At 40.9% G+C, this 12,320-nt stretch overlaps 1 protein-coding gene across 5 annotated transcripts in view; it reads right to left on the bottom strand.

The window, feature by feature from the left end:
• ldd (lipid droplet defective) overlaps positions 1–12,320 on the bottom strand; it is a 92,269-nt gene that overhangs the window by 66,608 nt on the left and 13,341 nt on the right. For 4 of the 5 annotated variants that reach the window (XM_076520287.1, XM_076520290.1, XM_076520288.1 and 1 more), the window contains exons 2-11: positions 9,859–9,941; positions 9,536–9,759; positions 7,757–7,899; positions 7,522–7,652; positions 6,338–6,723; positions 5,273–5,590; positions 3,456–3,711; positions 1,900–2,091; positions 1,624–1,838; positions 192–402 (exon numbers count right to left, since the gene is read on the bottom strand). In XM_076520287.1, coding sequence (XP_076376402.1) covers positions 192–402; positions 1,624–1,838; positions 1,900–2,091; positions 3,456–3,711; positions 5,273–5,590; positions 6,338–6,723; positions 7,522–7,652; positions 7,757–7,899; positions 9,536–9,759; positions 9,859–9,921 — 2,139 coding nt within the window. In that variant the 5' untranslated portion in view covers positions 9,922–9,941. Of the gene's footprint in view, positions 1–191; positions 403–1,623; positions 1,839–1,899; positions 2,092–3,455; positions 3,712–5,272; positions 5,591–6,337; positions 6,724–7,521; positions 7,653–7,756; positions 7,900–9,535; positions 9,760–9,858; positions 9,942–12,320 lie in introns of those variants that run through there. The other variant, XM_076520291.1, reaches the window with a different exon arrangement.

The raw sequence follows: 12,320 nt of genomic DNA, 5'->3' as shown, positions 1-12,320 counted from the left end.
TCATCGTTGTATTTGTTAACAACGTAACCACCATGGGCCGAGCCATTAATGGCACGCCGTTCTTGCAGGAAACGTGAAACACTTTCGGCCTGGATCCATTGTCCAGGGGCTGGGACGTAGCAAATGAAGAAGCGTTCAACTACTTATGGACCAGAGCGTAGATCCTAGATTCAGGACGATCGTTCACCGACCTTTGTTCTATCCGTCGCGGTTAAATAGAACGTTTCGAGCAGCTCGTATTTGTGGCGCGTGACTTCGCCGACCCAGTCGTTCTTGTTCTCCGCCAGTTCCTGCAGCGTCATCCGGGCGATGAAATCGATAGTCTTCATGTCGGACTTGATCACCTGGAAGCTGAGGTTGCAGCAGCCGACCATCTTCGCGATGCTCAGATGAATGCCGAGGCTGGAAAATGAAAATCCATTGTTCGTCCGGCGCGAGTCCGAAGAGGATTGAAAGAGGTCGATGCTGAGGAATTGGGGTCTCGGTCTAATCAACGAATGCGAGGAATTAATAGAGGCCGGGAACTGTTTCAAAACCGGGAGATAACTTTTGGATCTAGATTCTTCGAAATTAGACTGCGGATTCTTCTCTATATACAGGATGTCCCAAAAATGTCTCGCAATCCGAAAGTAGGGGATTCCCGAGGTCGTTCGAAGCAACTTTTTCCTCAGCGAAAATGAAATCCGCGGCTTCGTTTACGAGTTATTAACGAAAAACAGTGACCAATCAGAGGCGAGATCATTCGACGCGAGACGGCCGAGCCAATGAGCGGAACTGGGCTCCGTGCACTCGTTGGCTGGGCCGCCGCGCGCCAGCCGAGCTCCCCTCTTATTGGTTAGTGTTCTTCGTTAATAACTCGTAAACGAAGCCTCGGAGAAAATTTTCGCAAAGGAAAAGGTTGCTTCGAATGACCTCGGGAACCTCCCATTTCCGGATTGCGAGACATTTTCGGGATACTCTGTATATATATAGCAATAGCATTTTTATTTTATTTTCACAATGTGCACTCGATCGTCTAGTTAACGAGGAAATGTTTTCTTTAATTCTAACTTTCGCCAAATCACTTGTGAAAATAAGAATTTCCACTAAAATCCGCAGTCTTTTATTTATAACGCTGTTCGTATAAAGGGTGTCCCACAATTATGTGTTTGTATATATAAAATAACTAGTTATATTTATATTTGGCCCGACTGACACATCAGGGCTCTCATTTCTGTCCCAATTATCCGACCACGTCTCCCAGACGTGATAATCACTTCTGACCCGATCTTTCGACCACGTCTCTCAGACGTGATAATCATTTCTGACCCTATTTCTCGACCACATCTCTCGGACGTGAAAATCATTTCTGACCCTATTTCTCGACCACGTCTCTCAGACGTGATAATCACTTCTGACCCGATCTTTCGATCACATCTCTCAGACGTGATAATCATTTCTGACCCTATTTCTCGACCACGTCTCTCAGAAGTGATAATAATCACCTCTGACCCGATCTTTCGACCACGTACCTCAGACGTGATAATCGTTTCTCAGACGTGGTCGTAGGGCAAAGGGTTAAGAACGGCGACTCTTCAGGGTCTCGCGACTTCTTCTAGTACCATTTCAACCTCGAGTACTCACACGTTCAGTCTGTTCTGCGGTTTGGTGTCCTCGAACGCCTTGGCCCACCGTTCGTCGACCTTGAACGCCGACCAATTCGGACTCGGCTTCTTCGGCGACTCCATGAAGCTCATGAACGAGTTCACGCTGCTCACCACCCCCGTCAGGTTCGCCTTCTCGATGCTGACAGCTTGCTTGAACACCATCTGCATGGTGGCCTCCAGAGTGTCTCTCGCCTGTTAACAACAATAACAACGTAACCACGCGTTGACACACGCGAGCTCTTCAACTACGCACAGTCCTCTCGAAGTTCTGGAGCTCCATAGTCCCGTACACTTCGGAGAGGAACTTCTTCCCCGACTTGCTGCACAGCACGTCGACGATTGTTCCCTGGTCGGTGTCCCGGAAATTTTCGAACGCTTCCCGCAGAATATCCTCCCGACAGAGATAGTCCTCCGGTTTCGTCTCCTCGACCGCCTCCACAAATTTCTGAAACAGACAAAATCACAGTACGAACGGCCGCAGCGATGGATAAGGGCGGGTTAGAATCGTAGCGACGTAAAGGTTATATTTTCCTTGTTGCGAGAAACTGGGGATGTTATTGTTCGCTGTCGAGCGCATTGTTTATCAAGCAAACGTATTGGTTACCGACCTAATGTATCGTTTACGTAAAGAAATTCGTCGTTTACTGGTCAAACGTATTGTTTGCCGACCAAATGTACTATTTACCGAACAAATTTATCGTTCACCGAACGAATTAATTGTTACGATAATTTTTTTAAGTTCAAGTCAATTCACGGTAACTCTACAATTCGTTTTGTCCTTCTGTCCTTTTAACAATTTGGCATGTGTAGATTACATTCTACAAGACGTAAGCGAAAATTGTCAGACGAGCCGCTTACGCCGCTATGAATCTAGCATAATCGAACATAAAAATGGTTGCCGGTATTATCACTAAAATAGGGTTACATTGTTACATAGTATGTAATTATTTAAGGAACCTATAGAAAAGGAAGTATGCAAAGACAGTGAAATTTCAATCATCTGATTATAATACTCTATTATATGGTAATTATAGTTTACGTAAAAGATTATAGTTTATGATTAAATAGGATTATATTGTTATATAGTACATAATTATTTAAGAAACCTACAGAGAAGAAAGTATGTAAGGACAGTGAAATTTCAGTAATCTGATTGTAATACCTTATTATATGGTAATTAGTTTACGTAAAAGATTATAGTTTATGGTTAAATAGGGTTATATTGTTATATAGTATGTAATTATTTAAGGAACCTATAGAGAAGAAAGTATGCAAGAACAGTGAAATTTCAGTAATCTGATTGTAATACCTTATTATATGGTAATTAGTTTACGTAAAAGATTATAGTTTATGGTTAAATAGGATTATATTGTTATATAGTACATAATTATTTAAGAAACCTACAGAGAAGAATGTATGCAAGGGCAGTGAAATTTCAGTAATCTGATTGTAATATCTTATTATATGGTAATTAGTTTACGTAAAAGATTATAGTTTATGGTTAAATAGGGTTACATTGTTATATATAGTATGTAATTATTTAAGGAACCTATAGAGAAGAAAGTATGCAAGGGCAGTGAAATTTCAGTAATCTGATCGTAATACCTTATTATATCGTAATTAGTTTAAATAAAAGATTATGTTTTATGGTTTCTTCTTTTTCTTAGTTATTTATTTTATTTATCATTGGTTATCTATTTTACGAGTTATTAGTTATTGGAAGCGATCCAAAGCCGAGAAAGGTGGATCAAGAGAATAAGACTGAAATATAAAATGTAAAAACGGTTGCCGGAGGATAAAGCTACCAACCTCGACGAAGTTCAATCTGGAGAACGAGCGCACGAGGGTTCGATAAGCGCTGGGATCCACGACGTTGAGTAATTGTTCCACGACATCTTTGTTGTTCAGAGAGACGCGATACAGCCTGTGTTCCAGATCTTCGTGAACAATGGCCGCGTGGTGGATCGTTCGAACGACGGTCTGCGTGAACCCGAACGCGTAGCTCAACGTCGCCAGGATGTGGTCCGAGAAGAAGTCCTTGAGTCCTTTCCAGACCTCCGGCGATCTGTACAGAAACCAGATAACGCTGTACGGTAAATTCGTCTTAATTGTCTCTCAGCTTGTAAACAAAGATGGACGATTTGGAAAGAGGTGATACGATTATTCGAACCTTTTGGCTCGTTTTTATAGTTATAAATTGTCAATGATTATGAAAACGAGCCGCGCAGTAAGTTGAAAATAATGTAACAATATCCTGAAATGCTTCTATTCATTTTTCTCATAAATGCAGAATAATCCGCAGGCTATTCACAACGTCACAGTAAATTCTCCCGAATTGTCCCTCGGCTTGTAAACAAAGATGGACGATTTGGAAAGAGGTGATACGATTATTCGAACCTTTTGGCTCGTTTTTATAGTTATAAATTGTCAATGATTATGAAAACGAGCCGCGCAGTAAGTTGAAAATAATGTAACAATATCCTGAAATGCTTCTATTCATTTTTCTCATAAATGCAGAATAATCCGCAGGCTATTCACAACGTCACAGTAAATTCTCCCCAATTGTCCCTCGGCTTGTAAACAAAGATGGACGATTTGGAAAGAGGTGATACGATTATTCGAACCTTTTGGCTCGTTTTTATAGTTATAAATTGTCAATAATTATGAAAACGAGCCGCGCAGTAAGTTGAAAATAATGTAACAATATCCTGAAATCCTTCTATTCATTTTTCTCATAAATGCAGAATAATCCGCAGGCTATTCACAACGTCACAGTAAATTCTCCCGAATTGTCCCTCGGCTTGTAAACAAAGATGGACGATTTGGAAAGAGGTGATACGATTACTCGAACCTTTTGGCTCGTTTTTATAGTTATAAATTGTCAATAATTATGGAAACGAGCCGCGCAGTAAGTTGAAAATAATGTAACAATATCCTGAAATGCTTCTATTCATTTTTCTCATAAATGCAGAATAATCCGCAGGCTATTCACAACGTCACAGTAAATTCTCCCCAATTGTCCCTCGGCTTGTAGACAAAAATGGACAATGCGGGAAGACGTGATACGATTGTTCGACCCTTTGCGGCTCGTTCTTATAGCCGCCGATTGTCAATAACTATAAATACGAGCCGCAAAGCGTCGAACAATCGTGTTTCCAAAATTGTCCGTTTTTTATTACAGACTGAGGAACGATTGAAGAGAATTAATTCTATTACCCCTTGTCCATCGATCAGTGGTCCTTGGATTTATCTTGTGGCAATTATATTAGGTCGAGCCATAAATAGCATCCCCGATCTATTCACTAAATAGACAAGGGTTGAAAATAAATGAAATAAAAGAAAACAAAATAAATAAATGAAATCAAAAGAAACAGAATAAATAAATAAAATAGAAACGAGCGAAGTAAATGAATAAAATTTAAAAAGAAACAAAATAAATAAATAAAAATGAACGAAACAAATTTCTGACAAAGAAACGGAAGTTATTTATGGACCCGGCCCGATAAAATCGTTCGCTGTACACGCGGAATAAATTTATACCCAATGGAAAAATAAGCTTCGCTTATTCTCTACGACAAGCGGTGTTATCTATGCGACATGCTAGGCCGAAATTTCGGCGAACGTACAGATTGAGATCCTCCTTGTGCCGGTCCAATATCTTCGAGCTCAGTTGCGCGCCGCTCTGCAAAATGGCGAAACCGACGTCCGCGATACGCGCGAGTTTCTCGATGCCCTCCGCTGGCACCGGGGGTAGGAATTGGAACGTGCTCACGAAACGCTCTATCGCGGCGAAGATGTCCCCTGTGAAACCGCCCCGCTGATCCACCCCCATCTCTTTCTGCATCGCCAATATGTTCTGCAGCCTCGAGAACGCTTGTTGGGCGATGGGCCAGTCAGCCTCGGTCTTGAAAACGGGGTTGAGGATCTCCAACGTCTTGTTCACGCTGCGGGAACATTCGGAAATACCGTCTACGTTTATGCAACAGGTTCTTAAATTGTTAAAAAAACAAAACAAGCCTAACAAGAAACGTCCCTTCGATCGATAAACGAAAATTTTCTTTGGCGGTTGCAAAGCTTCGAAGTTTCTTTATATATTTATTTATATTATTATATTATATATTATGTTATATTATATTGATATTGATATTGATATTGATATTGATATTGATATTGATATTGATATTGATATTGATATTGATATTGATATTGATATTGATATTGATATTGATATTGATATTGATATTGATATTGATATTGATATTGATATTGATATTGATATTGATATTGATATTGATATTGATATTGATATTGATATTGATATTGATATTGATATTGATATTGATATTGATATTGATATTGATATTGATATTGATATTGATATTGATATTGATATTGATATTGATATTGATATTTATATTGATATTGATATTATATTTATTATATTTATTATATTTATATATTCATTATATATTTCATGTTTATTGTACTCGTCTAAGAGCTATGCAAAATCTCTTTTTTATAATCCATATCATTTGTAGCAAAGGATTTCAGCTGTGTACTTGCGAATGAAAATTATTATTATTATTACTATGATCATTAAAAGTAGCTCAGGCCGATTTAAATAAATAAGACGACCGAGCAGACTTCCGATAAGTTATGGAGAGGCCAGAGTTCGTCTCGAGTCTACTCACAAGGTAAGATCGATTTCCTTGAAGGTAACATTCTTGAACGCCATGATGATCTTCGGCAACCACTGCCGGATCCTGAGGTACTCGGGAATGTACTTCCTCGAGGTCTGCAGATCAAGGATCGTTTCCACGGCGCGTCTCAGGTCCACGAAGATATCGTAGTCCCGAAACTTGGCCATTACTCTATCCACCATCTTGAGCATGCCGGTGAAATCCAGATGCTTGGATAAGTTCTCGAGGATGCTGGGTATCGTTTCCGAGTCGATGTCGCACAGGATCTTCGAGACCAGGACGTAGTCCTTCTCCGTCGGCAGGATCAAGTACTTCTTCAAGATGTCCGGCGAGCAAAGCACCTCGCCGACGTTCGACGTGCCGAATCCTTCGATCAGCTGACGATTACGGGAGGAGGAACAAATTCGATATTAAAAGCTCGGTAAATTCGCCCTGATTGGGCGAATTTAATTGGTTCGGATTGCGCACAGAAATGGACAATTTGCGGCTCGTTTGTTATAGTTGTTGACGATCGAGTTGTAACTATAAAATCTATAATAAATAAAGTAGAATAAAGTAAAAATAATAAAGTATAAATAATATGTATAAAATATAAAGTAAAAATAATAAAGTATAAATAGCAAGTATGAAACAATAAAGTATAAATAGTAAGTATAAAGCAATAAAGTACAAATAATAAAGTATATAAATAATAAGAATAAAACAATAAAGTACAAATAATAAGTATAAAATAATTAAGTTTAAATAATAAGAACAAAACAATAAAGTACAAATAGTAAGTATAAAATAATTAAGTATAAATAATAAGAATAAATAATAAGTATAAATAATAAGAATAAAACCATAAAGTATAAATAATAAGTATAAAATAATAATAATGAAGCAACTATAATATAATATCTTCTCTTCCGAAATTGTCCATTTTCGTGTACACAACGTACAGTCAACGTACAGTCGCGCTAAAAATTACACGATTCATCCCCTAATCACGCTGTTTACATTAAACGAATCGGATCGCGATCTCCCTCTCCTTTATGTCCTACTCGCGACGAATATACGTCGAGTCGGAACGACTTGGACCGAACGCGTTGTAAAAAAAAAGAACAAGGAGAACGCGCGAGGATCGATGGTACGTTGGCTGGAGGGATGCACGGTTCCGTGCCGACGACACTAACATATACTAATTTTATAGACGAGTCGAACAGGTCGTCGACCAATCCTTTCCTCGCGTCCGGCATCTGGCTTCTGAGGACTCTTTTGATGTCCTCGTGGTTGTTGAACAGATCGCCCAATCGTATGCCACGATCTGGAAAGCAGTGAATTCGTCGAATTCGGTGTCGCCGGTAAAACCCGTGGATTTCGGATTCAAGGTAGCGGGCCGGGGCGGGCCGTGGGAAGAAGAGATCTTACCGAACAGTGCCTTGATTTCCGGTTTCGTGAGTATCTGCGCCATTGACTTTAGCAGCTGAATGCTGTTCGGCAGCGTCCTCACGGCGGAAAGAATCGTGTCGTTGTTCAGCATCGGCTGCAGTTCCATCACCAACGGACCTAGACTGTATTATGTTTTACAATTGTATTATAAATACATCAACAATTTTCTTATTTCTCGGCGGTCCGCTGTCGCTCGAAAATTGGGAGTGCTAGGGTGGTGGAGGCAGTTACTGTGGGGTAGCCAATTACCGTGCCTTTCCTTTATTTTCAAGCATAATTAACTATATATATATATATATAGTTACATATTACAGTTATATATATATATATATATATATAACTATAATATATATAATAATATATAATATTATTATATATTATTAATGATATAATATTATAATATATAATATATTATATATAATAATTTATTGTACAATTTAACAATATATATTTAATATTTAAACATATGTAGGTAAAAAGTCTATATATTTAAATATTAAATAATATCAGCGATGCAATATCTTCGAATTGTTCAAATACTTTTTCTACTCTGCATTTGATCCACTCATTTTTGTTACAGATTTTCGAGCGACGGCCATCTTCGATCATTCGATCAATCCGCTGTCGATCAATTTTGAAGGATCGTTCTGAGAGCGCTACGAGTTCTCGATGCAGCACGTTTCCATTTGTTCAGCTTAAAATTCACGGTGCTCGGTTTCCATAGAAAAAAGGTTCCGTTCGTAACATCTCGGTTGCCGAATGCAACGAATCGGCGCGCGTTTGCGGGAAAACCGCGCGAACGACGTACCGACGCAGCGGAAGGATCGCGATGGGCACGGTGGTCGCGAGTACAGTAATGTCTCTCTAATTGACGCTCGGATTGTCCAGAAAAATGGACAAGATTTTGGAAAAGGAGATACGATTGTTCGAGCCTTGTGGCTCGTTTTTTATGGTTTCGAATTGTCAACAACTATAAAAACGAGTTGCAAGGCTCGAATAATCGTATCTCCTCTTCCGAAATTGTCCATTTTTCAGCACAATTTGAGCGTCAGTTGGGGAGACATTACTGTACACTGTTCGAGAAGATTATAAAGTAGAGAAATTTTCGATAAGAAGATCGGCCAACTTCGACCGACGATAACTCCGCCGAAAATCATCGTAGGACGACGATTCTTTTTCTAAATTGAAGCTTGAAACCTTTACTTTAAGACGCTGTTTCTGGATTCTAAATTTGATACTCCCTCGCTGTTGCAACCCTTCGAATGCGAACTCATGTTTGTCACATTGGAAATCTTGATCTTGCCAAGTTCGACGAAATGCACGAACTTTGTACAATTTTTTCCGGAGATGCCGTTTACCGTGGAACGAAGTTCGATCCTTCTCCTTTCATTTGAAAAAAGAGAAACTTGGCTGCGATTTTTGTTCGCGAAGTTACAGAACTTTAAAGTAACCCTTGCAGTCTACGATGATTCCTCGCGGAGTTTATCTTCATAATATAGTAATGTCTCCCTAACTGACGCTCGGATTGTCCAGAAAAATGAACAATATATGGGAAGAGAAAAATACGATTATTAGAGCCTTCTAGCTTGTTTTTATAGTTGCTGAGAATCGGTAATTATAAAAACGAGCTGCAAAGCTCAAACAATCGTATCTCCACCTCCAAAATTGCCCATTTTTATGGACAATCTGAGCGTCAGTAAGGGAGACATTACTGTAGATCAGATCGCGCGCGAAATATTCATATTTTCCGGCACTAACGTGGCGTTCCTGTAAGACGGGACCTCTTCGTATTCCGCGAGAGGATCGCACGGGTTTCCGAGGCTGCAGATGAAACTCTGTACGAACGGTAGCAGCCCATTCCGCGGCATCGACCTCGCAGGAAATTGGCAAGTCGGATAGTACTCCGGGTCCACGTTGTCGCGGATCGTGTAGAGGATCATGAACACGATCACCGGCCATACGAACACCAGAGCCAATATCCCCTAAACATTGAAATTTGCGAGGGTGATTTTAACGTGCTCCCCCTTGGCCGGCGCAGCTGCGAAACCAAAAATATTCCGAACGAAGAACGCGATAGTTACCGGCTGACGTTTCCGGACGACGTAGTTCTTCCACAGAAGCAGCCCGATCTGATCGACCCTCATCTTGACCGGAGCAATTCAATCTGCAAGATCGGTTTACGGGAATTTCGGATGAAAACGTGTACACGGACGAACGGAAAATCAGACGAAAATTGTTATCAGTTATTAACACTAAACCTACCGCGGTCAAAGCGACCGCTTTCTTACTTTGCAATTCTGCAAAGTTCCGAGACTCTTCCGTGGAAAACGCTTGAATAAGTTATATTATTGGAGCAAGTTTTATGATAAAAACTTTACAAATTCTAAATAAATTCGGTCTTCTCGCCTTTGTGAAGCAGTACACGCCAGTTAGTATTACTGCTTGGTAGGTTTAGTGTTAATAAAGTTTTCATTAGACACTTTTATACGAACTTCTTCATCGAAGCACACAATTACAATAAAAATCGCAGGAATCGTAGGGAATGTATCCGATCGCATCATTATAAAACGATATATATTAATCGCATTTAATGCTCGGCAAGTTCGAGCGTTGAAACAATGAAAATTAGAACAATAAAAAAAATGAATATGGCGGAATTCCTCGGTTTCTTCGTCTAATTTAACAGAATTCCGTTGTTGTAAGGAATCGGCCGCCGCGAATCGGAATTCCAAAAGGATATCCGGTGGAATATAAAATCGTGTAATTTATAAAATTAATTTAGGGAGACGAAATCGATTCGGAGCCGCTGATAACAAAAGCGAATTAGCGACGAGAATTCGAGGACACGTGACAGGCGGCAGTAGTGTAACAGGGGTTGATATCCGTTCGAATCGGCCGATTCTTGACCGCGGTCCGAAAGTCGTAAAAATAATGAAAATTAGAACAATAAAAAAAATGAATATGGCGGAATTCCTCGGTTTCTTCGTCTAATTTAACAGAATTCCGTTGTTGCAAGGAATCGACCGCCGCGAGTCGGAATTCCAAAAGGATATCCGGTGGAATATAAAATCGTGTAATTTGTAAAATTAATTTAGGGAGACGAAATCGATTCGGGGCCGCTGATAACAAAAGCGAATTAGCGACGAGAATTCGAGGACACGTGACAGGCGGCAGTAGTGTAACAGGGGTTGATATCAGTTCGAATCGGCCGATTCTTGACCGCGGTCCAAAAATCGTTAAAATAATGAAAATTAGAACAATAAACAAAATGAATATGGCGGAATTCCTCGGTTTCTTCGTCTAATTTAACAGAATTCCGTTGTTGCAAGGAATCGACCGCCGCGAGTCGGAATTCCAAAAGGATATCCGGTGGAATATAAAATCGTGTAATTTATAAAATTAATTTAGGGAGACAAAATCGATTCGGAGCCACTGATAACAAAAGCGAATTAGCGACGAGAATTCGAGGACACGTGACAGGCGGCAGTACTGTAACAGGGCTTGATATCCGTTCGAATTGGCCGATTCTTGACCGCGGTCCGAAAGTCGTGAAAGGGTGCAGCACAGTGGGCGAACGGGCCCCGTGATCCTTGGATCACGATCGAACGGTGAAACCGTGCGCTCCGATGCATCACGGTTAGGGCAGAACAAATATTTGAAGAGCGTAACAAGCGTGTCTGTCGATACACCCGGCGACCGGCGACCGGAAATGCGCTTCACTCTGTCGCGTGCTGTGCCCGGGCTCCATTGCGGGGAAACGGAACAATGAAACGAACGGATTGCTTTCGTTGGAGATCGAAACCGACGGTCCCGCGCGGAACGGCACGATAACAATCGGCGGGTTGCGCGCGGAACCGCGCGTACGTTCGTGGCATCAAACATTTTCGTGGAACTCGGACTACGCCGCCAGTACGTTCGACGCGTCGCTCGACCTAGTCCGCGGGAAAAATCGCGCGAACTCGATGAAATCGAAGCAATTTGTTTAACATCTTTATCGTTTTACAGGCGTTTATTATTTGGAGCATTCGCACGCGTTCATTATTTTAAACGCTTACACACTGTTGCGCACGGCACAAAATAACCGCCGGAAGTCGTGAGGAGACGACAACGATTTATTTATTGGACTCCACAGTCCTCGTTTACAATTCTTGGAGCACGGCTCCGTTCGACGTATAAATTGCAGCACGGCTTCGAATTTGGTACGAAGTGAAGCACGGCTTCGTATGGGCGCAAGGGCGCTGAATAAGACTGGTCTATAAGCCATAGCGATATCTACAAAAATCCCCCGTTATCAAATTTGCGGCAGTATATATAGACACCTTTGCCTCCTAAGGCAAAACGCCGCGTATTTACAACGGCCGAGGCGAGCGTTATTTGTATTATATATACAGGGTGTCCCGAGAATGTCTCGCAATCCGGAAATGGGAGGTTCCTGAGGTCATTTGAAGCAACCTTTTCCTTTGCGAAAATTTTCTCCGAGGCTTCGTTCACGAGTTATCAACGAAAAACACTGACCAATAAGAGGGGAGCTCGACTGGCGCGC

This window comes from Megalopta genalis, chromosome 3, assembly GCF_051020955.1.
Source record: "Megalopta genalis isolate 19385.01 chromosome 3, iyMegGena1_principal, whole genome shotgun sequence".
In the NCBI taxonomy this organism is placed as follows: domain Eukaryota; kingdom Metazoa; phylum Arthropoda; class Insecta; order Hymenoptera; family Halictidae; genus Megalopta; species Megalopta genalis.
Note: the sequence above shows the minus strand (reverse complement) of the source record. Positions and strands in the feature narration are given on the sequence as shown.